Source organism: Aythya ferina (genome assembly GCF_964211825.1).
Source record: "Aythya ferina genome assembly, chromosome: 5".
NCBI lineage: Eukaryota > Metazoa > Chordata > Aves > Anseriformes > Anatidae > Aythya > Aythya ferina.
In genome coordinates, this window is record NC_140301.1 from 28,832,951 (window position 1) to 28,860,879 (window position 27,929).

The window sequence follows — 27,929 nt, forward strand, 5'->3', positions numbered from 1 at the left end:
TCCGAGTTCCCATCTGACGTTAAAAATTTAATCATGTGCAAAAGAAAATCTATCAGTGGATCATGTGAAAGAGATGGATTGGTGCTGGTTGCTTCTGCTGTGTTTAAAGCTGCCCCTGCACACAGCTGTGTATCTGGGGAGCTGGAGCATCATGTTGTACATAAATGTGGCATTTTACCTTTGCAGGAATGTTACATCAGAAATGAAACCTGAGCTGGACTTTTTTTTTTTTGTCTCCTCATTGCTCCAGATGCCTGCTAATACCTCTCATAACTGCTAATGGGCCTCTGGGTGGAAACAGCCAAAAAAAAAGCTGTGAGAGGAAAATGAATCCAAACTGGAGAGCCAGAGCCGAACCCTTCTGACTGCAGCAGCTTTACCCAAATCTCAGTTTCCTAGCCTCAACCTGAGGACTGGTAAAATCTTTGTAAAGTGCTGCTGCAAGGCTGCCCGGGACATAAAGAAATAACTTCTTACTTTCAAAAACTGCAAGGCTCTGCCCCGGCTGGGGTTATCCAGCGTGTGCTTCCTTAAACTGAGAGGGGGCACCACTAGCCGGAGGGTGGCCTGTGGCAATGGAGCATTGCTTCCCTGCGAGCTCACACTGCTGCTTGCCTCTGAGTAGTTTAAGCAAAATTGTATTGGCTTGGTGTGTAGGAAACCCAGGGACAGCAGCAGGGAAATAATTTGCTTGTCAGTACAACCTGTCTCTTCCACAGGAAGGCTTTCTGAGCGAAGCTCCAGTGCTTTCTCCGCAGGCCATGCAGCTGTGTTTTCCCTCAGAGCCATTGAGAGTATAACATCCATCGAAAGTCTTTAAATTATTACTCTGCAACAAATGTTTTGGAGAAAGAGGGTAGGCCTAATCCGTACCCCTGGAAGGCACGGCCGCCTCAGGCTGCTGTGCTTGTAGCATCCAGCCCACTGATGGCTTTCCACCTCTGCCGCTCTCGTCGTGTGCTCGAGCACCTCAGCCCCCTGCCCGTGGTGGGTACACATCCACTCGCTTGTTCAGGGCCAACTCCAGCTCGCTCACTCACTTTATTGCAAGCATCGACCTCCGCTAATACGTTAAGAGGGGAAAGAGCTCTTGAAACTTGAGAGCAGTCAATTTTTCCCCTCAGCTCTCACTTAAACAAGTGAAGTGCTTCCAGTCTCCTGTCAGGCTGTGGGTTAGCTCTACCTGCGATCGTCCCTCAAGTCCTCTTCTGCATCGCTTTGGGGCCAGGGAATCTGTGGTGACAGCAGTGCTGAAGGGACCTGTGGGCCTGGGGTCTTCCCTTACTTCCAGTGCAGGCTGTGACCATGCTTTGATTTTTGCACTTGTTCAATGATTATCCTGCTGAGGCCCAGTATGCTTGGGTTTTCCTCCTCTGCCCTTATAAATGAGCCCCCAGGTTAACCCCAAACTGATCATATAACTGTCTGCGTGCTTTGGGGCTGTTATTTTTCACCAAGATATTATATCAGAAACAAGGTTGTTCGGTTGTGCTTCCTGAAGGACCTTTGTCTCCTGGGATTTGGAGAGGACACTTCTGCAGGACCTGGCTCCCCCTGCTTGCCCTGTGGTGGATCCTTTTTTTCCCCTACCAGGTTTTATGAGGCTGTTCTTTTGATCTCTAATTCCTGGCTGGTGGAAGTAAGTTTGGCACCTGGCAGAAGTTACGCCAAGAAACCTGTAGGCTGGCCCTTGGGCCCTTACCTTCTGTTTGTGAGAGAGAAGTTGCTTGCCTTACTTGCAACCTGTTGGGTTGCTTTCCTGTGTTTTCCCTCAAGCAGGCCCCCGATGTAACTGGATTAGCACATGCACCCCAGAGATGCTGTGTGCCACTGTTTTTACAAATTGCTTTGTCCCGGGCATCAGTGGTTACAGAACTCACCCTGCTGCTAATTCCTGCCCTAGCATTGCTAGTTCCTGCCTGTTTTTAGCTCTTTTGGAGACTTGATGTAAGCAAGTTGCTTTTTCCCCTCCCCTGGAGCTGCCTCCTGTGATGAGCGTGCTGTGACTGCCCCGTGCCTTGCTTGGCCTGGAGGCCTCAGGGCAGACAATACCTGTGTTTCCAGCACTGTGAGCCACAGCCATCCTTTCTCTCTTAATCTCTAAAATAAAAAGAAGGAAGGCCTGTTTTTCCTCGCTCCAGGTCACTGCTATAAATCATTGTGTCGGTGCTGGTGTCCAGGGGCAGAGACATCTTTATGCAGGGGCTCTCTGGCTTTTCCCTGTGCACTTATAAGTTAAGGCGGTGCTGCTGGGCCCAGGATACTTTTTTATTATTATTATTATTATTATTATTATTATTATTATTATTATTATTATTATTATTATTATTATATTTGTGCAATATAACTCCAGGGAAACTTTCCCCTCTCCCGAAGCTCTGGTTATGAGGAGTATTTTCTTTTTAGTGCAGTGGGTGGGATGGTCACTACAGCACTAATGCTGCTTCCCTGTGACACAGCGAGGTGCTCAGGAGTTGGGGCTCAGGTGAGATGAGGCAGTAAATGCTGCTGCCCCTTGCTCTCCACCCTGTCCCTCAACGCCACTTTGAGCTGTGATGCTACCTGACACATGCTCTATGGTCCAAAAAGCCAGGGTAAGTAACAAAGCACTGGGGTTGCTGACTCTCATCAGGCTGTTGATAGCGACATTTATCAGGGACCTGCATCTGTAACTTCTCCCACACCAGCTGCAGCCTGTGACCAGCAGGCAGGCTGTTTCCTCAGCTTCAGAGGCTTCACACGCTCTCCAAGCTCCTGCTTTCTGTCACCAGGCAAAGCTGAGCAGGCCCCTGTCCAGTGCTGTGATGTGGCACATCCCCTGGTCCTAAACTGTAGGGCTGCGGGGTGCTGCTTCTGAACAACAGCACTGCTGGTGTATTGGCAATCAACGTCAGTACAAATGGGATGGTACAGGCCAAATGGGAGGGGTTGTCTCACAGCATGTATGCATCTGTACTGATTACATGAGACCCCAAAGCGAGGTGTCTAGGAAGCAGAACCAAAATCTCATTGTGTGAGTGCTGACAGAGATGAATGGAGGCTCACCCAAGTCCTGTGCTGTATTCCTGCACCTTTGCTGTGGCCAAGGAGCAGCTGGAACCCAAGAAGCAGGGCAGGAGCTGTGCCTGCCATATGCAGACCCCAAAATGCAGGGGGAGGCAGCTGTCTGATCCCCGGCCTCCCAGCAGGAGCAGCCCTTTAAGGATGAGGCAGGCACGCAGCCTGGATGCTGCCCAGCACAGACCCAGAAGCCACGTCAATGTCCCAGGGTGGGCTGTGCCAGCCTGGCACAGAAAAATCCTCCCCAGGGCAGAGAGAAGCTGATTGAGCTCGCTGGCTCCTGCTCTGCTCCCCTTTTTTGCAGGACAAATGAGAAGCAGCTGCCTCCAAGCGTGAGATTTTGGGGTGTGCGTCAGAGTAAGGGATGCCTGACAGCAAAACGCCTTGCCCTGGTTCCTGCCTGGGGAGCTGCAATGTCAAGTGAAATAACCTTCCAGGCTGCCTTTGGTGCAGAGGTCCTTTGGCTTATGGTATTGCTTTCTGTCTGGTGAGCTGTCTGCCTCCTGTATGCCTGATCTCAGGCTTTCTTTGCTCCTTTTTTTTTTTTTTTTTTTTTTTTCTTCCCTCTTTGGGCTGGGTTGTGCTCTGCCTTTAATGCATCGGGAAGCCATACGCAATGAGGAGACTCTCATCATCTGTGCATCAGGGCGAATTACTGACTGAGTGCTGAGCAGCCACGGTATTGATTCAGACCGTAGCCCAGTCTCTCCGCCTGCCGCCCGGCGTGGCTGGCTGCATCCTTCTGGTTCGCCGCATTTAATCGGCTTCCCGGAGCTGCCAAGCAGAGGGGGGAGTTGGAACCAAACCCATCTGCGATGTTTGCTTCAAAATCCAGCTCCGTGTCCCCTTCTCCGTCCATGGACCAGGCAGATTCGGATGCCCTGGACATCAGCACCAAAGTGCAGCTGTACGGCGTGCTCTGGAAGAGACCCTTCGGGAGGCAGTCAGCCAAGTGGTCCAGGAGGTAAGCTGCAGGGTGCTGGGGTGAAATACAGAGCCAAGGGGTGCTGGGCTGAGTTGGCTGTGTGCTCAGACTCTCTTCAAGTGCAGCCAGCCAGGCAGGGACGAGGGGTGAAGCTTTGGCAGAGCTTCCCTGCTGTCTTGTGCCTGCCTCACAGACCCCAGTGTGCTCTCCTCTTTCTGCCCACAGGGCATCCTGAAAGGGGTCTGAAAGGTTTGCTAGCACACTGCCAAGGGCAGAAGTACAACCTATTGCACCGAAGTGGTGGGTCAGCCTGAGGTGCAAAGCTGGCACAACTTCTGTACGTGAAGCACTGGGCCTCTCGGGAGAGCAGCTGTCAAATGATGAGGTAGGGCTGGTCACGTACGGGTACGAGCACAGGAACATGGCATGGCTCGCTCTCGTTGCTCACTGGGGGTACATGACCCAAGGGATTAAGCCCTCTGGCATTCTTGGGAGGCAGACTCATGTCACTGCTGTTAGGTGTCACTGGCAAGCCACTCAGTTTCACGGCCAGCAGCCGAGAAACTTGTGTTTTCACCCTGCTGCTGTCAGAGAGAGATTTTGTGACCCAGGATTGTTGTCATGAACTTTAGAAGGAGGATAATAGTACTGGCCCTCCTTCGGTAGCTTGGTAGTACTACCTCCTCTGGTAGATATCAGCAGAGGAAACTGTGCCAGAAACACAAAGTAATGCTGTTTTCCTTTTTTCCCCTCTTTCCCCTGGGAAAAGGCAGAAATGAGTTGCTAACAAAAGGCGGCCCAGGAAGCCCGAGCTACCCCTGGGGCTGAAAAGCAGCACGGCCTTTTGCTGAAGTGTCGACACAAGGAATCAAAGTGTACTTTAGTAGTGCTTTTGTGCTTGTGGCTATCTGGGACTCATGCAGGTTTTATGCTGTGCTCTTTCTCCTGAAAGCATGGCCTGTTTTCACCAAGGACAGAATTTGTGTCGGTGTTCCCTGCTCAGCTCACAAGCACTGCTATTTAAATGAATGGTGTCTGGAAGCTGACGTGACTGTGCTGCTGAGAAATGGGCAAAATAACATAGGGGAAAGGTAATTTGCTATGGAGGACACATTCTTAAAAGGTTTTTTTCCTAATCAAAATTTCTTACAGGCAAATGGCCCAGCTCTGCTCTCTCTCTGTCATTATTTATTTAGTGCTGTTCTATTCCTAGAAGTCATCCCCATCTTCAGCAAGTTGTAAATATTTTAGTGATGGCGGGAGGGAGGATGTGGGGAGGCAGGCGTGGGGCAGTGTGGAAGGCTGGCTGCGAGCATGGCCACTGAGGGTCCTGGGGGAGCAGGGACAGAAATGTGTTTGGTAAATGGGAGATGACTCCTGGTAAGGAGTGGCTTCCACAGCAAAAAGCCTGTGGGACTGGAGGAGTGATGAGGGCAGGGAGAGCTGGTCCAAGGATGGGCTGATCCTGGCAGCAGAGAGTGTGGAGACTTCGGCACAGGGCAGGGGGAGCACACGGAGCAGTGTGATGGTGCCCTCCTGCCTCGGGGTCGGAGGGGCCAGAGAAGGCACAGGTTTACCTGGGGGAGCCCCAGCACATCAGGCTCTTCTGCAGCCCAGCTTTTGCCCCATCAGACCCAGTGGGGTGGCTCCTGGGCCCTGGCAGACCATGGATGTATTCAGCTGGGTGCGGGCTGCAGGGTGCTGGTCCTGCGCGAGGAACCCAGAGCTTCTGGCACAGCGTGTCTGGGGATGTGCCGTGCCACAAGCTCTGAGGGTTTGCTGAAATTCCTCTGAAAGCAGAGAGAGTTCTTGGCACAGAACTGGTTCGCTCTAAACTCAAAAGTCTTGCATGTCATTGTCCATCAGTCATTACGGTGGGGGATGAGGAGCATTTCATGCATTTCCTACCCCACACACCCAGCAAGGCACAGCTGGGTAAGTGCATTATTCTATGAAAAGAAGAAGAGATGTTTCCTTTCTGGTTAAATTAAGAAAAAAACAAACAAACAAACTACTGCTAGATACAGTTGGGGATCTGATCTCTGAGGAATGCAGATTTTGTCCTGAAATATTGGATTTTATCTATTTTGTCTCACTTTATCTATTTAGTATTTACAGGTTGTGCCATTGCTGTGAAATAATTTTGCACTAGACAGAGGTAGTAGTCCCTGTCCTGAGGAAAGCCTTTCCAAGTGAAGGGAGATAAAGCAGAAGGATCGATCATGTCAGGCCATCAGTCATGCAACTTACTCCGTGTGGCTTTTAAGAGCTGCACTATGTTTACTGGCTCGATCCCATTCATTTGGCTGTAGCAACAGTGCTGCAGGAGATGCTGAGAAGAAAACCAATTGTTTAAAGGAAGGGTGGAGACTGAATGGATAAAAAAAAAAAATAAAATCAGAGGAAAACAACCAGGCACAGTGTCCAGAGCTGTGGTGACTTAGTGATTGAAATTCCCGATTTGGAGATTTCATTAGCAGAATCCTATCTCTCAGAGTAGTGCTCTCTGGCTTCAGAAAGCTGTATTCTCTTTCCTCCTCTTCCCATAAAGCTGCACTCACTTTTCCTTCCAACCAAGAGCACACAGTTCAGGCTGTTCCCTGGTACACAAGTTGTATGGGCAGCAGCATCAGTGGAGTCCAGAATGAAAGCCCGAGGTGTGTCCCTGCTGAGTGGCTGTCCACAGCAAGGAGGAACACAGGGAACTGAAAAGAGTACAGAACAAAAGGAAAAGTGTGCTGATACCTCTGAGATGTGCTGATACCCACTGGAGGTGCCAGGCTGCTACTGGAAGGAGGGAAATACAGCACTTGTGTCCTTTTCCTGTAGTTTTCTCAATCTGTCCCGAGGGAGAGGGAGTGGGGCTGGGATCTGCTGCGTGTGCTCCTGGGCTGGTGCCCAGAGACCCGTGGCCAGCTTGCTGCAGTGTGGTAATGTAAGTGCTTAGCTTGGGCCACTGTCACTTCAAAAACTTTCTCAAAGATTAGCTAATTAATCTCGTTAGCCCTCTGTGATACAAAGACAGTGCTCTATCTCCAGAGATCAGTATCTCTGCCTGCCATATGGGTCTGGCAGGCCTAATCCTGGCAGACCAAGTCACTGCTTGTTGCTGTCCCTCCCCATCCCAGTTTAATTACACAGACATTTCAGTGTTTTCCCTCTTCTTTCCACTCCCTCTTCTTTCCTTTTCACACCTGTGCTCAATTCAGACACGAGCCCAGCATCCCCAGCCCTGCAGGCCCACTCCTTGGGGTGTCTCTCCCATTCCCCCTCGGTCATCTTTGGCCTTCCTGCTCACCTGGGTGCTGCTGCAGCCATCTGCCTCTGGAGTCCTGCAACTTCCCTTCTCCCAGTTAGCAATTACCCCTGCATCTTTGTACAGAGAGTTTGTCCTGAATGTCAAAGCTGAAGTGGTGGTCTTGAGTTTTTAGGTGTTGCCTTTCCGGTAAGGATAGAAAAGAGAATATAAGCAAATGCAGCAGCCCACCAGCTAACCAGATTTACAGTGTTCTTCCTTATTTGCCTTTTTTTTCCCCTGTTATTTATTGCATTTTTAAAACTCTTATTTAGTCTGTTTTCATTCCAAATCCCCATGGATTCTCTGCATCCATGAGGTCAGGGATCTGAAAGTTCATCAATCCGCCAGAGGCACATCAATTCTGGGAGATCAGTGCTGGGCTTTGCTCTTGTTTTTGTTTTGGTTTGTTTTTCCACTGGAGCATAACCTGTAATACGGGGATTATCAGGAACACTGAAAATCCAAAAAAGTATGATCCATCTCTGATCCTGATGCAGGAGTCACGGCTGCCTTTTCTGTTAATGCAAAAATACCAGAAAATACCAATCCTTGTTTCACACAGAGGTGGAGCCTGGGTGAATCCACTCCATCAGGCATGTCTCCTAGTGCCACATCTGCCAAATGGCCTGTGTTTGCCTGGGTCTCAGAGCTGTGCGAGCTGCTTGCCCCCCTTCTCTGGGATGCTCCTCCATGTCCCTGCCTGCTGTCACGAGAGAACTGTTCTGTGTTGCTGGCTAGAGATGCAGTACTAGGGCGAGTGGTACTTGTTCCTCCTCAGGGACCTTGCTGGACTGGCTGCACAGGGCACGAGCAACCTTTTGGTCCTCTCCTAACTAACTAAGCTCAGCACAGAAGAGTGTTTTTTGCACTGTCACGCTGTGCTGTCCAGAGAGGTTTTGCAAGGCTGTGGTCGGGAACAAGAGGTGAGTTCAGGCAGTCAACCGTGATGTTCCTGGAGCATCAGGCGAGAAGAGTGTCCTGCTGAGGCAGCAAGCTGGCTGCTCCTTCCCACCTCCTCTGTCAACACAAATGGATACAAATGAGTGGGCAAGGAGAAGGAAAAAAACTCAGGGCATCTGAATTTCTGCTGTTTTTTTTGTGCATTGTGAACGTACCTGGGTGTGAATGTGCTCAATGTGTTCAATGACGGCCACGCTTAAACATTTTGAAGCAGGCCCGCAGCCGGAGCTTGCTGCAGGTCCTTCTACAGAACATTGCAAAACATTTTCTTTGTCATTTACTTGTTTGAAAGCTCCCTACTAAACCAGTCTCCATCCTTCCAGCTGCTCTTCAGCATGTTTGAGGGCTGCAGATATTTAGGCTGAACTGAATCACAGAATCACAGAATCGTCAAATCTCTCTTCCCTGTGCCACTGCCTGCAGGGTAAATGCAACATCAGTTTTCTAAGAGGCACTCTCCTAGGGGCATTTTGAACATCCAACTAGGCTAAAAGCAGAACTCCTTTAATTACAATTTTAGGACATGCTCCAGTAAATTAGAGGCTTGGTTTACAGGTGCTGTGGTGTTTTGTGGCTACCGTGCAGTGCTTGTCAGAACATACCTAAGGCTAACTGTGTACAACAAGGCACATCTTAATGTGGTGCATATGAGAAGAAAATTCAATTTCCTTTCTATTTACAAAGGCCAGTGTCAGGAGACTTTGCCAACAGCTCTGCTTAAAAATATCTCTAAAATTTATTTCTGCTTCTGAGTGCTCTCATGACGAATGCATTGCCTTGAGAGTCGCTTGAGGATGCTCCCCTGTGGCTCTCCCTGCCATATGACTCAGTGTTACAGTGGGAACGCTTCCCTCTTGGCTTATGCTGGCAAGGGACAATGAGAGAACAAAGGGCAGCAGGGAACTGATTGCAAAAACAAGCTTTTAGTTGCTTTTAGCCCACGTGAGAGCCTTTAAAAGAAAGGAGCAGCTCTCTTCCAAGAGGTTGAAGCCACCATGTAGGCTAGACAGAATACACACAGGTCAAGACATCAAAACACTTTGGCTGGGATCCTGTCTTGGATGCAGACTGCTGTCCCATTCCCCTGCCAGTAAATGATGCCATAGTTTGTTTTCAACACCAGCGTGTGCAGTGTGGAAGCACAAGGCACTGGAACTTAGAGCTTACTGTTAAGCACTGGCACTTGCCTTTGGATGGAAATTGAGGCACCCCGCATGAAGGTTAGGTAGGACTGGTCAACTTCTCTGCTCAGAAAGCAGCTATAGGTGGGCATTTGTGCTGTGAACCAAGAGCTCTGTTCTAGCAGAGTTTTGTTTCTTTTCTGTCTTACAGGTTCTTCATCATTAAGGAGAGTTTCCTGCTCTACTATGCTGAGAGTGAGAAGAAGAACTTTGAAAGCAATAAATACTTCAATATCCACCCCAAGGTTAGCAGTGGTTGTAAGGTAGAGAGGGTTACGCTGTTTCTAGCTTCTCTTTTTCGTTAGACTATCAAGTCAAGAAGAGCTAAGGCATAAGCTTGCAGATCTGGGGAAGCCTCCAAAAAAAAGTGAGAGTTGTGTCAGTCTGGGGCATTGACCTACGGACGAGGGTAATGGATGCACAACCTTTCTGTGCTACCTTACCACTCCACAGCGTCTGCCCCTGTCAAGAGATCACCTTCTCCTTGATAGAACACCTTCCCACCTCTGTGCTTTAACCAGCAACCTCCCCTCCAAGCTGAATGCGTGTTTATGTCCTTTCAGATACCACTTGGAGGTCTCCTGGTGGTGGTGGTGGGAGTCCCTCTGCTTTTCAGAAGCTGTGTGTATCACCACGCCAGGATGTCCAAGGCAGGGCAGGGGCCCACAAGTGACCAAGGGTGGTGGTTCAGTTCCTGATTAATTAAGGGTGATACTTGACTTTGCTGACTGATTGGAGTGCTCTGGTTCATCCCCAGGGTGTCATACCCCTAGGGGGCTGCATCGTGGAACCCAAAGAAGAGCCCAGCATGCCTTACGCCATAAAGATCTCTCATGAAGACTTCCACGTAAGTAGATTTTTTTTTCTTTCTCAAGGAAAACAAAACCCCAAAACACTTATTGCTCATGAGCAGAGCTGGATTTCCCACTCTGCCAATGTCTGTGTACCCTCTCTGGGCAAACTATCCTGGGAGGGAGGGTGGCTTAGCATATAAAGTCCCCTCAAGGCTTTACTACTGCCCCTGCTTTGACAGCCAACAAGGGAATTTCCTCCTTTTGACAGTGGGTTTAGTATACTAGCAAACCAGTAGATAGAAATCTGGAAGCCCAAGAGCTCATCTCCCCTTATTTCCCCCCTATACCTTTATTCTTTCTACGAGCTCTTCCTGTGTGCATCTCTTTTCAAGCACGAATATGTGGTAGGCCTGGGCCATGTTTGCTCCGGCGTGATGCCTCCCGCAGAGGTGTGAGCCTCCTCCTGCCATAGCTGTGTGCAGCTCGTGCCCTGGGTGTAAGGCACCAGCCTCTCTAATCTGGGTTTCTTTCCCCTCCCCTTCCCTCTTCCAGGGTAACATTGTTCTAGCAGCCGAGTCAGAGTTTGAGCAGGCTCAGTGGCTGGAGATGCTGCAGGAGTCTGGAAAAGTGTAAGCTGCTTTCTGTTCCTTCTTCTCTTTGATCTGCTCTGTAGACATATAAGGGATAAAGAGGAAAAAGTTTGACTAGAAGGACTTTGGGGAGGCAGAGAAGCTCCCCAAGACTAGCGAGACCCTCACTTGCCTCCTGGGTCCATCCTTTCCTAAAATACCAACACCGTAAAACTGACAGAAAGCTTCCTGTGTCGGCGTACAGTGTGGTGACTCTTGGCTAACAAACCTGGGTTGTCACCTGGCACCTGCTGTCCCTCTCCCTGGTCTCAGAGATGTGGGACCTGGGGCTTAGCAGAAGCTCTGAGTCTCAGCAGGTGCAGGAAGAGGCAGTGCTTAAAAAGGGATGTGAATTTCCCCAGGTGGGTAGAAACTTGCAGAGCAAGAAACTTGTAGGGCAGAACCTACCATTCATATAGGCAGTAATTTGGGGGCCAAATTCACCTCCAAAGCGCATGAGGGAGGGAAGGGGTGTATCTGGGCTCTCACAAGCAAGCCCTGCCCAGCTGCTCGTTTTAGAGCCATTCTCCTCTGCAGGCCTTGCCCCAATATCCCAGCACTGGAGTTTAATACAGGCAACGGGGTGGTGGCTTCCCCTCTCTGCTTCTGCAACCTGCAGGGGAGAAAGATGGTGATGCAGCCCCTGTGCTGCTTGGTTAGTGCCAATAATGGCCTTTGTGTGACAGCAAACAGTGATTGCACGATTTATATTAGTGTGTAAAAAGCACCAATGTGGGAGTACAAAAGCCCATGGTGGCAGTCCCTGCACAGCCTGCCAGGAGACTTGGTGGGCAACGGGAAAGAAATCACCAGCTCTTCTGTGTGGAGAAAGGTGTGAGCTGGGATGTGGCCAGCTGAGGATAAGATTGAGAGCTTATTCCGAGCAATGTGCCAACCGTTGCCATACCACATGATGTGCTGCTGAAATTATTTTGCTTTGTGATTGACATTAAAAAAAAAAAAAAAAAAAAGGAGGAAAAAATGGGATTGCCCTGTTCCTCCCTCATTTTCTGGAAGATATTTGCAGCTACTTCAGGGTAAGAGCCAACTCAGACTCAGGTACCTCAACTGCTGACTAGATGTGTGTGAAATCCCTCATGATGCCGTTTCCTACTTGCTTCCTATTGTCTCCTAAGCAAAGGTCCCTTCCCTATCTCTGTTGCTCTAAGACAAACTACGCTCTTGACCCTCATGCCACCTACTGAGGCAGCTCTGCCTTCAGATAGTCTGTCTCCCTGTGGGGCCATACTTTGTGTCCCCTGTCTCCTCACCCCCATATACAGATGATGATCCAGCCGGGGGTGTTAGGTAGAGGGAGCATGGTCCACGTGTCCTGTGGACCACAAAGTACTAAGTGCCTCCAGAAACTGGTTGTGGATGCTCCCAGGAAAGGTAAAATGCCAGCAAAGCTGCAGAGGTGTCCCCACCTCAAAAGGACTGGAATATGGATGCCCATCTGCAAAAGGAGCATCAGCCTTTCTGATGCTGTGCTTTCCAGCACTTCAAGCAACATGGCTTTTACCAACAACAGCTCATGTGGTAAGAAGAACAAAATAACAAATCACTAGTTTGCTGCCCCCTTAGCCATAGTGAGCATCTGTGTAGCACTACAGGTGTGGTTGCACTCAGGCACTGGTTCCAGCAGATAAAAGGAATAAAAGCCTAAATACTGCAGTGCTATGGCTACATCTGGCAAGTTACACAGCAGTGGGTGTTGCTACCTTTGAGCTACAGACAGGGAAACGTGTCAGGCTGGGGAGGGAACGCTGAAAAAACGAATCTAATGAATAGACCCCTTAAAAGCTGCAGCCATTTTAAAACCCTCCGTGTAATTATATGATAAACTCTACCTCCCCTGCTTGAGTTGTTTGCTGTTGGCTTCTTTGGGATCAGATTCTTCCTACATCAGAGCACATTAGTGGAAAAACACACATTCACACCCACATATTCTCACTCAGGTTGAAGATGTCTACCTGTGGGCAAAACATCACCTTTTTAATTAGCATTCTAATTTCCTTTGCACTTTGGAAATATCCTAGATGCTCGTTAGCTGAAAAGAAACCCAGCTGCCTGCAAAGAGCACAAGGTAGTGTCTGGGCTGCTAGTAGTGTGAGTTGCCTGGTCCCTAGGGTAATGTGTGTTTAATGTATTTGGCTTTTGCAAGAGACGAAGTACAGGCTGCCTTGAAATTGTTTTGTAAGAGGTTGCCAACTTACAGTTTCCAAAAGGCCACAGTCTCCAATGGCTCACAAAGAGGCCTGATGCAGGAAAGCTTACAGGTATTTAATATTCATAGGCTCCCTTATGATTTAACAAAGATGACAAAACTTCTGGGCAGCAGTTGCTGTTCCTGTATGTGCACCTATATAAATAGATTGGAATTGATTTTACATATGCATTTCATGTATTTTATGTATGTAGGTGCTGTTTGCTAATGGAACGTGGATAGAAGTGAACAGCAAACTCTGGTTCTCTTTTGATTTGTACGTCAGTGTCCTTCGTTACTTAGTCTCTGTATTGAAGCCCACTCTGTCCATCAACGCAGTCCCTAATGGGCATCTGCTCCACAGGCCTTTTATGCAGCTTAGTTTCATAATGTTTTCAAGAGACCTTGAGATCCTCTGGCCAGTGGTGCTGCAATAATGCAAGGTACTCTTCGAAAACGCCTGCTACCTTTAACTCTCTGTACTTGCCAGTTTCTCATCTGGCTTTTTTATCTTTGGTTCCTCAATGCTTTCACAGGGAGAGGCACTTACCTCAATGTAGGGCCAGGCACCAAATTCTAGTGGTGTACAAACTGAGTGGAGGAGGGATTGATTGGTTCCAGGATGGATACCAGAAAGGCTGAGGATACAAGGCTGTGGGAAGGGGACAACACGTAGTTAATGTTTGAAGTGGAAAAGTAGCTAAACCAGCAAAATATTGGAAAAGCAGAAGACAATGCCACTGGTCTATGAGAAGTTGGGATTCGTTTAGTGCGTTCCAGGTACATCCTATTGCAGCTGGAGGCTGTGCATGTGCTGGGTTGGTCTGGAGGGTGCTCAGGACTAGGTTTAATATAGAAATCTCCAAAGCACTGGAGAAACAATTGAGTAGCTGTGTGGTATTGATATACAGCTCCTGTAAACTTCCTTTTACTGAACATCAGGAAAAGTTCTCCAAGTCACTTGCAGAGAAAAATTTAGAGAATCACAATCCCCACTGAGAGATTGTGTTTAAATTCCTTGGTAGATTGCTAGGCTGAGCCCTTTGCCTCTCTCTGTGGGACCCTTAGCTCTCTTTTACTGTCTGCTTTGTCTGCTCTCTCTAGTACCTGGAAGAATGCCCAGCTGGGAGAAGCCATGATCGAGAGCCTGGAGGCCCAGGGACTGCAGCTGGCCAAGGAGAAACAGGAATATTTAGGTAGGAAACTCTTGCCTCTAAATGCTGTAAAACCCCAAATAGCCAATTGGCTAGAAGAAACCTCTGGAAGTTACGTAGTCCAATTCCTTACTCAGAAACCAACCTCTGGATAGCAATACCTTGGGTGCTCTGACTGCCCTGAGCGGTGCAGCCGTCACTCCCCACATTGCCTGTAGCAAGAGCCAAGGGGCAGCAGCCTCTTTACCCCAGATGCCTCCTAAGTTAAGTGGAGTGTTCCTCAAGAGAGGTGCAATAGCCTTTCTGCCCTGTGGCTCCACACTTTACACATTGATCACAGAGATAATAGGGAGTGCTGAGAGGAGGACCTGGAGAGACAGGTGGAAAGTTAGAAACTTTTGTTAAAATGTTGTTTTGCAAACACCAGAGCAGAAAAAATTGCTTAAGGCTGAAGAGGATCACAGTATGATAAAAGAGGAGGTGATGGAGGAACAGAGGAAAAAGCACTCTGTGGCAAACCAGAGTTACTTGGAATGTAAAATACATATTTCACTGTATTTTTTTGGTCCTTGACAAGATTATCCTCAGCTGGTGAATTTTCACAGTTGGTTACTTTCTTTTGACAGCAATTCTATATTTATTCCTATTTAACTGATGACGTTTCTGCCTCATTAACCTCATCGTCAGTGATCTGTGTCCATCCTGTAGTTAAGTTTTGAGGTCAGGCGCTGCTACTGGCACCAGCTCAAGGATCTTTGGAGAACAGAAACACTGCCCTTCATCCCTGCTCTGGGGAATTTCCTGCATCCCCATGGGGTTACCTTCCATCTCCCCTCCTCGCCCAGCTGGGATCCAGGTTTCCCAGAGGATTGATTTCTCCAGGCTCTGCAACTATAATCTATTTGCAGTTAGTTTTGTTTAAATATATTAAGATAATCCTTCTTCATAATCGCACACAAAGCCATCCTGGATATTTATGTCCGTATGGTAAAACAAAACAAAGAAACCTAACAACAAAACCCAGCTATCAATCTTTATGACTAAACCCAAAGTCAGTTCTAAAAACAAGCAAGCCTCTACTCAAAGCGTGTGTAATGGGAACATGATGAACAAGAGGCTTTCAGACGTCACTGCGGGGAATAGCTCTAAAGGGTTGTTATTTAACACCTCTTTTTAGTCTCAAGCCATCTAACATCTACGTAGATTGATTCATATGAGTTAGGATCACCAGAATAAAACATCAGTGCTCTTTTCTGTTGACTTAACTCCCCTTACACTCATATCACAGAACAATTGATTATACTTTTGTCTCTATTTAACATTGCACATAAACATGGTTAGGACAACTTAAACTTCACCAGAATAATTTTTTTTTTTCCTATTGGTTCAAAGCATATTGTAACTCTAACAGACCACAGTGCTTTTTACCTTACAACTTAATAACAAACCTGAATACCTTCCTTATCCAAGGTAAACCACCCATGTGCCTGTCTACTTCACACGTTTCATCATGTACCCCATAGGTCTTTGACTTCAGGGCAAAGTTTTTCTCTCACTGAATTTAGTAAAGTAAAATCTGGTAAATCTAGTGAGGTTTAGTATGATGAGAGGTTTGTTTGTATGGGCAGCAGCCCGCCGTGCGTTCAGGAGAATTTATTTGGAGTATGCCTTGGAGGCCCCTCTAGACTTGGGGGAGGCTGTGAGACCTCTTCTCCCAGTTTAATCTAGAGAGGTTAAAGGAGAGGGTGATGTGCTGGGAGGGCAAGGGCAGGGCACTGAGACATATGGGGAGAACAGCCTGCTGCCGTGCTGTGAATGACCCTGCGTGCCCACTTAGCCCTTCTGTGCCTCCGCTCCCTTATGTGTGAAGCGGAGCTGAGGATGTTTTCCTAGCTCAGCTAGAGGGTGGTGAAGGTTAGTTTGTTAATGCACTTGGGAGGAACCCTTAGATGGAGCACACATTAATATGATTGCTTAGTTTAAGTTATTTGGCAGGAGGGAAATTACCGAGCATCCCATTAGTGTCATCTCAGCCTTTGGAGCCTCTAAGACAGATATGCATGGAGCAATAGGGAGCGCTGCGCTTACAAGCTCCTGTCAGTGCTTCATGCTTATAAACATCCCCGGGATATAAATTGCTTTTCTCTGTGTTTGGCCTTTGTGTGTGTGTGTTTGCAGATAAGCTGATGGAAGAAACAGAGGAGCTGTGTCTGCAGAGGGAGCAGAAAGAGGTGAGTGTCAAACCAATTCCCTTCTGCTTCCATGGGGCAGGGCTGGGAGGTTTGCTGCTGGTTTGAGGGCACACCAGAGTCCAGACAGGGAGGCAGTGGAGCCAAAATTTTCCTGCCATTCCCTGGGCACTGTGGGTGAAAAGAGAAATAAGGGCTGTGCCATGGGATCAGCCCTGGAGCAGTGTCCCTGATTCCCAGTCCCAGGCTGTTTCCACACAGCATGTTTGCTGCACCCCTCACCTGCTGATGTCTCCAGGTGAATTGAATGCTTGCTCTTTGCTGGATTCAAGAAGGCTGTGACAATCAACTTGTCTGTCTACAGAGTTAGAAAACAGACCTGACATTGTTCTAGTGTAGGGATGCCATTGTGAGAAAGAAGGAGCAACAAAAAGCAATCAGGTTTGTTCTTTGGACTCAACAGAGATGGGAAGAATAACAAACATTGCTCTAGAGAAAGACCAGGGCACCAGCACTTTAGATGTGACTATTATACCTTAATCGATCACGCTTATTATTGTTTTTCAAGAAATTCCTAACCTTTTTGTTTAATATAGTAAGCATAGTTCATTCATGTATTTACACCAAATCTATACTAGGTTTCATACCACTATCGTAAAGTTATTGCAAACTTGCTTTGCAAATTGATTTTCCTCTTATATGGCTCTCAGGGACACAGATCACCATATTGCAGCCTTACAAACTGCCACGTGTTCTCTTCTCCAACTAATCCTGAACAACTGTGGCCCCTCTTTGGCAAAAGACAGCAATACTGACCTAGACTTCTCAGGCCTATGCTTTTCCTGCCTACATTTCTGTAGAGCTAAAGGACAGTTGGTGGCTTGGACACTTCTCCAGTGCTAAGCTACTTCTGCCTTTACAAGGAGACATCCCTATCTGGTGAGGTAGCCTGCTGCACTACCTGCAGCCACAGGGAGGGAAATGTTCTTGTCCAAGGACTCTGGAACAAATCCCTGTCCTTACAAAGCCATTCATGGTATCTTCATTGCCCACAAGGAGCAGATGGGGCCAGGTTAGCATGAAGGACTTTGTTGCGATGGAGGACTACATAGCTCACAGGACTGCAGTGGTCTGACCTGCTGTGAGCCTGGAGGCTTCAGAGCAATATGTTGGGAAAGCAGTTTGAACCATGCCTCTGCACGTGGCACAAGAGTCACGTGCGTGTCACGGATCAAGAGTCTTATGAGTTTTATCTGGCACCAGTGTTGTTTTGTGACCTGTGTGGGCCTGCGGCAGGAGATCTGCCTAGCAGCTAAGGCAGGAGGTGGACCCTTGCTGTGCTTTGTCCCCATCTCCTCTTCTGCAGATGGAGAGAAGGCTGGTAAATGCCCCTGGTAGGTCTTGGTATGACAGCTTCTCCTAGACTAGAAGGGACTGTTTCACCCCATGTGGCTAGCTTGAGGTAATCAGAAATCTTTAAGCAGTGCTTTATTAGTCCAAAGTGACAGGCTGACCGAACTGCAAAGCTGTAACTGTGCAGTCTGTGTTTTTCCTGTCCCAGTGGGAATGGAAAACGAGGTTGAGCTGGTACGAGTACCATGTTTGAGCTGGTACAAGTACCATCCTGACGTATTCCTCTCCAGGCTTTGTGCCTGCACATGTGGGTGCCTGGAGGAAAGGCTATGTGTGTGTAGAGCCCACCTTTCCCAGGAGGCTTTGGACCTTTTATATGCATGGAGCAGAGCTGATCTGTGCAGGCAGCATGTGTTGGATTTCCAGGTGCCTGATGATTTGTCAGGGTCTTCTGAATGTCTGGAAATCCTCAACCAACCTCTAGTTCCTTCTAAATGCCCCTGGACAAAAGTGTGCTGAAATCAGATACCTGATGGCTCTGCATAGTGCATGTGAAAAGTGACAGGCTTTGTTAACAGGAAAGCTGCTCATGACTTTGAAGCGTGCTGGCAGAGTACCCTCCTGTCTCCTCTTTTGGTCTAGGAACTGGAACGCCTGAACCAGGTTCTGGAAGCGGAGAAGCAGCAGTTTGAAGAGGTGGTACGGGAGCTGCGGCTGGAGCAGGAGCAGATCAAGCGGTAAGGGAGCAAACTGGAAAGGGCAGGGAAAGGACACCAGCTCCCTCAGTAGAAGCACTAGTGTGGCTGTGAATCAGGCCACACATAAAAGCCACCAATTTTGTCTGTGTACAAAAGAGGTAAATGCACTATTGACCACAAGATGAATGGCTGAGATATGAGTACTTGCGTTTGCCATCAGCTGTGTGACCAGTAGTTTACAGCTTAATTTTGTTTGTTGCTCAGGCCTTCAGCAACATCATTTCCAAGGAGCTGGGACGTGAGCAGTCCTCAGGTTAGCTGGGGCAGTATGGCAAGTGACAGGTGCTGGAGAATTTCAGCACCTGATACAACTTGTATTCTTGCCAGCCATGCAGGCTCCAGACATCTCAGTCTGGTTTTTCATGCTCAGCTGGATGACACTGGGTGGAGGTTGAAGTTGTCTCACTAAGAATAATTTTTGAATAATAAATTATTCAAGAATAATTTTGTCTTTCTGAGAGTTACACTACACAAAGTAGTAGTAACAAATGTTTAGAAAAGGGAAGATCCAAGTGGTTTTCTCTGAGTGTTGAAAAGGGCATTTTTTGCCATTGCTCTCTTTTAACCATTAGGAGGCACAGCCAGGTCCCTGGATGCCTCTGGTGTGTTCAAGGTGTGATGCTTTCAGGTCAGGCACACTCCTGTCTGAAATTCCTGACTCACAGTGCCCATACCAGCCACAAGTAGCAGGCCCTGTGTTAGAAGTCCACAGCCTGCACAGTCCGAGTGTGCGGGGCTAGTGTTCCCCTGCAATAGCTGTCACCATTTCTGCTTCTTTAGGGAGCTAGAGCTCACAGCCCGCTCCCTTAAAGGAGTGGAGGAAGAAAAGAAAGAGTTGCGAAGCCTGACAGAGTCTTTACAGAAAACCCTAGAGGTGAGTGACCGCTTCTCCGCTCTGAATGGCAGCATTACGGGAACAGCCCTTGAGAACTGACCAGGACTGACAGCAGTGCTGTCCGTGGAATGAATCCAGCATCTGCTAGTGTCAGAGTTAAGCCCCGTGCAGATGAACCAATTCATTCAGTAGATGATATGAGGGACAAAATCCTCTTCAGAAATGTCTGGAAGTGACGAGGAGCCCAGCAGAGCCAAACCTTTCTCAGCAGTGCCAGATGAAGCGATGCAGGGCAATAACCATAACATGTAGCTTAGGAAGCTCGGGTTGAACACTGGGAGAGATTTTCTACCAAACAGGCAATGGGAGAGGTTGAGGGATCTCCATCCTGGAAGTTTTTTTGAGACTCAGCTATACAAAGCCACAGCTGATCAAATCTTGCTGTGCTGACAGGCCTGCTCTGATCAGGAAGCTGGACTAAAGACTCCCAGAGCCCTTCTGGCCAACAAGGCTATAATCTTTTGTGAGAGCTTTCTGATTTTTGAACAGCAGCTCCATAAGCCTTGACTTAGAGCAGCCGTGAGGCATTCCTCATTCATAGACTGGATCATGGTTCCCAGGGAATCATATATTGTACAGCAATTTAGGAAATGGAGTGCTCATATATAAAACCCTTTATTTACTCAGTATTGCTCTGGTGGACAGGTGAAAAGTGGCTTTTCTAAATTAATATTATTTTTGCAAAGTTTCCACACAGCTAGCCTGCTGAAGCCTCAATGTCATCTTTAATGATCTTGTTAGATCCTGAAAGTTGATCCAAAATCTGATGCTCCTCCTGAAGTTTTCTCCTTGCCCACAGTTGTGGGTAGGAAAAAAGATCTGGAAAGTTAAGGAAGGAGCATTTCTACTCCAGGTCCCTCCAGGTTCTCTTCCACTTGCATAGCAAAGGCTATGGTGAAAACAGATTTAAGGGGGAAAAAAAACAACAGATTTTTTGCTCTGGTTTTAATTTGAATGAGAAATGTGAATGTAAGTGTGGAGGAACTCAGTAAGGTGCCAGGCAGGAAAAGGAGCAGAAATATTAGAGTTGACTGATGCTCATAGTTTCTGTCCTTCTTCAAGGAGCTCTCCCTGGAAAAGCAGCAAATGCTGGAGATGATGGAAGAAAATGAAAACCAGTTCCCACCTCCAACCAGCCCTAACAAGGAGCAAAGCCCCAGCTGGGGACTGCACTGCAGCCTGCGACAGATTGAAGAGAAGATGCAACAGCTTCTGGAGGAGAAACTCCTGGCAGAGAAGAGGTGAAGTGGGGTCAGGGGCTCTTACATGGAGACAGGGAGGTGGAACAAGATGCCTTCCAGTGGGAAAGGCGTTGTGGGAAAGAGGTAGTTTTTCTTCATGGCAGATGGGAGGCAATCATAAAGAGTATGGTTAATATTTCCAGGCTTTAAACTAGGATCACTTCAAAACTCTTCCCATACTGACCCTGAGACCTGCAGACAGGTGAGAGACTTCATAATTTCAACTTCTGGCTGTGGTAAAGGAAAGAGGACATTTCTGCCTTGGTCAGGATTTGTGGTGCCAAATGACGTAGCTATCTGCTGACTTACTTTGTAGCTGCCAGCACAGAACAAGGCTGGAAGCCCGTCTAGTTCCTACGTCAGGAGTTCAGGTTGTGAATGCTTCAGAGAGGATGGGCAGAGTGAGGAAGGGCCACTGAACTCCTTGCTGCCGTTGGGCCTGCACGTTTCACATCAGGACTGAGACTTATGAATCTGTTCAGTGTTCATGCAGTTGTCCACTAGAAGTATCTTGTGCTCGTGGACCTCTTTGAGGGCAGTTTGAGGACAGACCCCACAGATCAAGAACTGACTACTTTTCCAGCCAGGCCTGTGTTATTGAAGCAGAAGGCAGATAATGCTCCCTTTAGTGCCTCTTTGCTCAGGGTAGCCAGGTAGTTAAATGTGCCTCACCACGGCATCGAGCCCCTTCCTCTCTGTGAGTTGTGCAGGGGTGTGGGGATGGTGATCTTCTTTTTACTGTGCTATGCACCAGGATGAAGGAGAACGAGGAGAGGTCCCGAGCCCTGGAGGAGGAGCGGGAGTTTTACTCTTCCCAGTCACAGGCGCTGCAGAACTCGCTCTCAGAGCTGACCGCGGAGAAGCAGCAGACAGAGAGGGACCTCAAGGTACCGCCTGTGTCTGTCACATATCCAGGTCTCGCACCTCCTTTTCAGATCATCCCCCATCTCATCTTTTCCCTGCACCTCCAAGATTTTCTTATCCTTTAGCATCCCACTTGGCCAAACTAAAGCTAAGTTGACCTAAGCTGTATGAGTTATTCTCAGTTGCTGAACTACTACTCATATTATCCTTTATTTCTGTTTTATTAATTGTATTTTCTTTCTGAAACTAAGAACTACCCACCCCATTTTGGGAATTGACTGCCTTTATCTCAAGTTCATCTCAGATGAAAAGGTGGCCTCCTGTTCTTGCTCAGCTTCAGCTACTTGCATAGGTATGAATTCATGTGCTGAAATGCCATCTCTGATTCCACATGGTTCATACAATGAGAGTGCAGATGTGAAAAGAAAATTCAGAGTAAGGGAGAATTCCTAAAATAATCTGGACTTCAAATTCAGATTATCTGAAGACACGAGGTACAATTCTTTTGTTGTCTTATGTTATTTCTATTCGTTTCACTTTTTTTTTTTTTTTTAAATTTTCATCTGCTTTGTGTCCCTTGCAAGCCTTGTGAGTTGCAGGGAGAGATACACAAGCTGTTTTCAGGAGTTCTTGTTCTCTTCATCTTCCTCAGGCTGAGGTGAAGGTGCGCATGGATCTGGAGAAGAGACTGAGGGAAGCTGAGGAAGCGTTGCAGCGCTTGGAGCAAGGTTTAAATTCTCTGGATCGCAACAAAGAGAAAGAGGAGAAGATGAAAGCAGATGTCAGCCATTTGAGAAGTAAGTCAATCATCCATCTTCTGTACTGATGAGCAAGCTCCCAGAGAGGAAATATTTGTACCCATCTTTCCAGACTCAAAAAGAGGTTCCCAAATTAGCAAGGCTGCACCTGGTGCTCTCTCCCGGTTCTTTGTACCTCAACTCCACCTCCCTTTGGAGGAGTCAAAATGTGCTATGCAGACACTTGGTGTTTCATCCTCAAAGCAGTGAAAGATTATTCCAGCCTTCCCTGTGTGGTGGAAGAGAAACCTAGTGGCAGAAAGAGGCGTAAATGCTTTCCAAAAGGTCAAACAGGGAAGTTGTGGCAGAGCTGGAAAGACTGACTTGGCCTGAGTTTATGGGAGTCCTCTGGTTCCCCCAGTCTCTTTTCTCAACCCTCTTTCCTGGAACATCAGCAGTGTAAGGAGCACCACGGCTGCTGTAGCAATGTGCTGGTAGGTCACCAAGCAGGTAAACTTTGGATCCTGAGTCAGAGCTGAATCACTGCATCAGCCCAGCATTGCTGTGCTGAGACAACTGCAACCCACGGGTGAGGTGTAAGCCTCAGGTTCCCTGCAGCCTATCCCTGTCTGTTTGCTTTTTTGTAAGATGGGGTGCTGGCCTGGAATCTGGCTTGAGCCATGTTTGGGAATTGATATCAACAGCTTAATCTGGGAGAAGTCTTCCTTGTTTTCCATCCTCAAGTGTAGTGCAGGGGGAAGCCATTATAGAGATGCTGTGTCTGTACAGTTAAGGCTTCATTGCAGTGAAACGTGGATGTATTGGGCCAGGAGGGAAAAAATCAAAAAGTCTTGTGGCATTCTGAGCACTATATGTATATATAAAACATTATTCAGTAGTTTCTCCATCAGATTCCTAAACTGAGGCAAAGGACTTGATTTTGAACTTCATGCCAGCAGCTAGGAGCCATGGCAAGAATACAGAGCTAAAATGGCTGTGTTGAGCTCAGCTTTCAATCAGAGCTGAGCTACCTGCACAGGGCAACTGCGAGTAACCTCTGGCACTGAATGTCTCCTGACACACGTTTCTGAAGTTTGGAGGCTCTTTTCTTCAAAAGAGCAATGTTTTCTTTAGTACCAGTCCCAGTACAGATTGCTCAGTCCTTGCAGGTGATTGCTGCAGCTCTCTGCTGCCCTTTGACAGCAGAGCTGGGGAGCATTAGCATTTGAGCCCTGTGAACAGCAAGATGACCAGCTATACAGGCAGGAATCTATGAGGGCAGCAAGAGAGGAATTGCAGAGAATGATTAGACCATGAAAAGGCCATAGGAAGAAATGAACCTGGGCAGGAAAAAGGAAATGAAAAAGGAAATGAACCTGGGCAAGAAAAGCAACTGCTATGGACAGGAAAGCATTGTCTGAGTTTGGTGGATGTGGGGCTTTGCACAGAGCCTGTAACGCGTGCATGTATTCGTATTTGCTATGCTATTAAGAAATCCCTGGCCATGCACGGCACACCTGGGTGTGCATGACAGTGTTTCTAACTCCTCTATTTCCCCAGCTAGGCTTCTCTGGCTTTAGAATTTCTTCAAGGAAAATGCAACCAGCCAGGCTGTTCAGAGTTTTGAGAGAGCTGATAAGTTTAATCTTAATATCAGAGAGAGTAAACTGCCTTCCAGCGGTTAAATCATTAAAGCTGTGGGAAAGATTAAGGGGGAATGGATGGTTGCCATTCTTTCTCTAATTTGAGTTATGGCACTGGAGGTTTCTGTTGTTCCAAACTTGATGATGTTCTGGAGCTTCATAGATTTTTGTCTGTGAAGATCTGGGCAAGTGTTGAACATCATCACTTGGCTCAGTCTGTCAGCAAGTGCAGTCCCTCTTGACTGATTCCTTGCTTGCAGTGTCATTCATTGCTCACAGTGGTGTCCTCTCCTCAGGGTTCTTTGAAGAGTGCATCCGCAACGCTGAGCTGGAGGCCAAGATGCCTGTGATCATGAAGAACTCGGTGTACATCCACAAGGCTGCCACTCGCCGCATAAAGAGCTGCCGCCTTCACCGCCGGAGAACCAGCACTTCATGGAATGACTGTAGGTATCGGGCAACTTCTTCCTCCATGTCCTGCAGAAGTAGATAGCTTCTACTATCTACTTCAGATAGTAGAAGCTTGTGTGCTCTGTTGAAACTTGGGTTTGTGTCCCTGGCTGAGCGTGCTGACCTTTCTGTGCTGCTCTTGTTTCAGTGAAGCAGTCCCAGTCCTTCATCTTCTCGCATGCAGAAGCTGAAAACATTGAGGAGCTGAAGGAGGCAGCCAAAAGACTGAGCCGGCACCAGCACTTCCGCGAGACTCTCTACCAAATCATGAGGTCACAAAAAGATTCAGCTTCAGGGAACGAAAAGTGACTCTTGCTGGGAGGGGACTTCTGATCTCAACTTGCCATTCAGCTCTGCAAAAGCTAAGCCATCAGGCACTAGGGTCAGAAGGGAGATATGCCTTTGGTGAGGAAGGTGAGGGGAAGTTGTGTGTAGGCAATTCCCTCAGTTAGTGGCTTTGCTTTACTTTGGATGCTCCCCGTAGCCTGGCAGACCTTCCCTGCTGACCACTGCAGATCACATCTCTTAGCTTCAGCTGCTTACATTTTGCCAAGATACCATGTGACAGTGACCACCGACCTTAGCTTAGGAAGTGCCTCTTCTTTTCTTTCCTGCCTAGTCTGCCTGCCCGACATGAGTGCTTCTGAGAAACCCGTCGTTAGCCCGTGGTCCAGCTGGAGCAGCCACCTGAGCCGGCAGAGCTTGCCCTGTTTTGCCTGATCTCTGCTAGGAACTGGCTCGCTGAGCACCCCTGCTCATCAGCACTTCCATGGGGCATGCTTCATGGCACACTTCTTGAAGACTGCAGCAGCCCCAGCCTCCCAGGCACAGCCTGTAATATCAGCCACGGGGCAAGCTCCTGATGCAGCAACATCTCAAGCAAGCGACAGCAGTGCAAGGTGAAGGCAACCTGGGGATGCTGTGGATTTGGCTTCAAGAAGAATCACGTGCAAAGTAGATCCTATAGGTAACTCGGCAGCATTGCTGCAAGCTGGAGGGAGGGTAATCCTGTGCTGGCTGTGGTTACAACATCCTGGGGCCACCTTTGTGCTTTTTTGCACTGGAACAGCTGGCTGTGTCGCTGCTGGGAGGAGGAGCACAGCTATGTACAGAAGGTGCTATCTACAGGCAAGTTCAATGTGTAGGAGTCTTTGACTCAGCTCTGATGGCTTCCTCATCACCTCTGGAAAACAAGCTTCAGGACAGGTGGATGAGGACTGTCCAGCAACGAAACCTGCCACCACTTTGCAACTTAAACACTGTCAGCAGCAGGATGTCAGGGCAGTGCAGCTGTGGGGAAATCCACCTCTGTGTGGGCTGCAGTGAATGGTCTGTACCCAGGACTTTGTACTGCTCTCTACCAGTTCTCTTAGTTGCAGCCTGGGCTATCTTGGTTCAGCCTGGGCCTCCAGCAAGTCAAGGTTGGAATGGGAGAGGCGCTGGGGGCAGCTTGTTCAGAGGTGGGCTTCTGGTTGGCCTCTGTGTGTTCCCAAGTGCTCACCACAAGGTTATTAAAGCGGAGGATTTGGCCTGCAGGTGGTTATCTTGTGTGTTACAAAAGAGGGATGGCTTTGCTGTGCAAACCTTACAGCCTCTCCCACTACTCCTTTATGCAAGTAGCTGCCTAGTAATTATCTGTGCACTGCTTAGTGCTTACAAAGCCTGTGACAAGCACTTATCCCTGTGATAAAAATCAGGAAACAAAGCCATAAAAGATACAAAGGTGATGAATCTAGCAGTAGAGGGGCTTGGGAATCTGAAATGCAGGTTTACTGGGCTTCTCAGGGCTGTAATGCTCACCAGTTCCCTTGGTTATCACACATGCCCTCTGTGCCAAGTGACACCAAGGGGCTAATAGCCTGCCCTGTGTGGGCTGTGACACAGGCCAGCCCCAGGCTGTGCTTCTGGCCACCAAATTAATTCGTTACCAGTCCAGAGCTGTTTTTTCCCTTTGCACTGCCCTAACATCATCTCTGGCTATTTTCCAGTTACAAGGTCTTTGTTGAGTGGTGCTGGAAAGTACAGACGAGTACAGCCAAAGAATGCATCTGCAGCCCAGGCAGTTAGGAAAATCACCCAGTGGCTTGTGAATGCAGTCCCTTTGGTCTATTACCATCAAATGCCACAACATCAGAATTTACACAATTATTGTACTCAGGAGGTGGCCACAGCGGGTCTTCCTTTACCCTGCATATTGACAGCAATAAATAAATAAATAAAAGTTATGTGGATGCTAGAATGAATTCCTGCGTGTTCTTGACACACCATTACTGAAATGACGTTAAATTGCCTCTGCAGGAGTTGAGACAAATTGCCGTGACACACATTTACTGCCAGGGTACTTGCTGCGCTTCACTGCGTTGCTGTACATGCTGAGTATCACCTCCAAAAGGACTGTACGTAAAACGCTTTCACCCTTGCTACCTGCTTCCACCTTATTTACTATGTTGAGCCTCTGCACTTTAAAATGTGTATAGCATTGGAGGCAGGATATGTGAAATCTAGAGCAGAAATCTGGTTGCTTACCCAAAGCCGGCAGGCTGGGTGCCCATTAGCACCAAGCCGTGCCCTCAGCTCCCTGTGGCGATGTGCTTGCAACCTCACTGAAGCCAGTGGCCCTGCAGAGGAGCCTGCCAGCCCCGACCCTGTGAGCTCCCTAGCAGTCATCCCATCTGGGAACTTCTCCTCCCTCTGGTGACTTTCCCAGTTCACCCCTTTGGAGACGCATTAAAAAAATGGTTTAATGCGCAGACACACCAAACATGAAGCCTGCTGGTTCTCTTACCTACTTTTTTTTCACAGCATCTCCTGCTAAGGCCAAGGTAAGAGTTAATTTTGTCCAGGAGCTGCAGGACACCTCCAGGCTGTTTCTCTCTGGTGCAGAAGAGGTTCCTGCTTCATGGGCAGGGGCTTGGCAGATCCCCTGGCACTCGCTCCCCCAGCCCTTTGCTGTTACTCAGTAGTACATGACAGAAAGGAAGGCAGCGCCGGCCCCACTGCTGCCTGTGTTTGCTGCTTCTAAAGCAGAGAAAGTGGAAAAGAAATGGAAAGTGCCCTTGGGGTCAGAAGTCAGTAACAAAGGATGAATGGTGTGCTATGCGTGACTGCGCATGGCACACGGGATGAAGGCTGGTGGCAATTTCCAGCTCCAGAGCATGGCTCTTACCTGAAGAGGGTGGGCAGGCTTTCTGCTCAGGACATTAGCCTGGCATTAATAAGGCTCTTTGCAGAAAAGGTAATAGTTTTTCACATAAAACAGTCTGTTTCAACTGCTTTCTCGTGCAGTTGTTTCCTGTGGCTACCGGAGGGACAGAAGATGGCTGGAGCTGTGCCTGGGCTGTTGTCAGTCACCGGAGAGCAGCCGTGTGGGTCCGAGGAGGCCTGGCCCTCATGGTGACAGTTCTCTGAGCAGCCATGGTGTCTTTCTGCCCGCCGGGATAACGTCTCTTCTTCTATATTAAGTAACTCATTTACTTCTTACTGTAGGCTTAGCTCTAAAGCCGGAACGAGGAAAGATGCAACTGAGGATTCAGCCAGGTCCGTGAGTCCTTTCTGTTCCTTTTTGCACCAGCACCAGAGTAGGACGTGCTGC

At 48.2% G+C, this 27,929-nt stretch overlaps 1 protein-coding gene across 3 annotated transcripts; it reads left to right on the plus strand.

Annotated features, from left to right (window-relative positions):
* The first annotated feature begins 2,370 nt into the window (after positions 1-2,370).
* On the plus strand, positions 2,371-27,130 carry PLEKHD1 (pleckstrin homology and coiled-coil domain containing D1). 3 transcript variants are annotated; one of them, XR_014693933.1, is made up of 14 exons: positions 2,371-4,024; positions 9,576-9,669; positions 10,182-10,271; positions 10,771-10,847; positions 14,158-14,249; positions 16,386-16,438; positions 18,392-18,486; positions 19,288-19,381; positions 20,465-20,643; positions 21,398-21,530; positions 22,160-22,304; positions 24,184-24,333; positions 24,486-25,304; positions 26,636-27,130. XR_014693933.1 is itself a non-coding variant. In XM_084522218.1 (13 exons), exons 1-13 carry the CDS (start codon positions 3,876-3,878, stop codon positions 24,644-24,646), a joined length of 1,512 nt encoding a protein of 503 aa, XP_084378344.1. In that variant the 5' UTR covers positions 2,371-3,875; the 3' UTR covers positions 24,647-26,580. The 3 variants fall into 3 exon arrangements, 1 of the variants encoding a protein (XP_084378344.1); XR_014693934.1 differs by lacking the exon at positions 26,636-27,130 and having other exon boundaries at positions 24,486-24,751; positions 24,957-26,580; XM_084522218.1 differs by lacking the exon at positions 26,636-27,130 and having other exon boundaries at positions 24,486-26,580.
* The last annotated feature ends 799 nt before the right edge of the window (positions 27,131-27,929 follow it).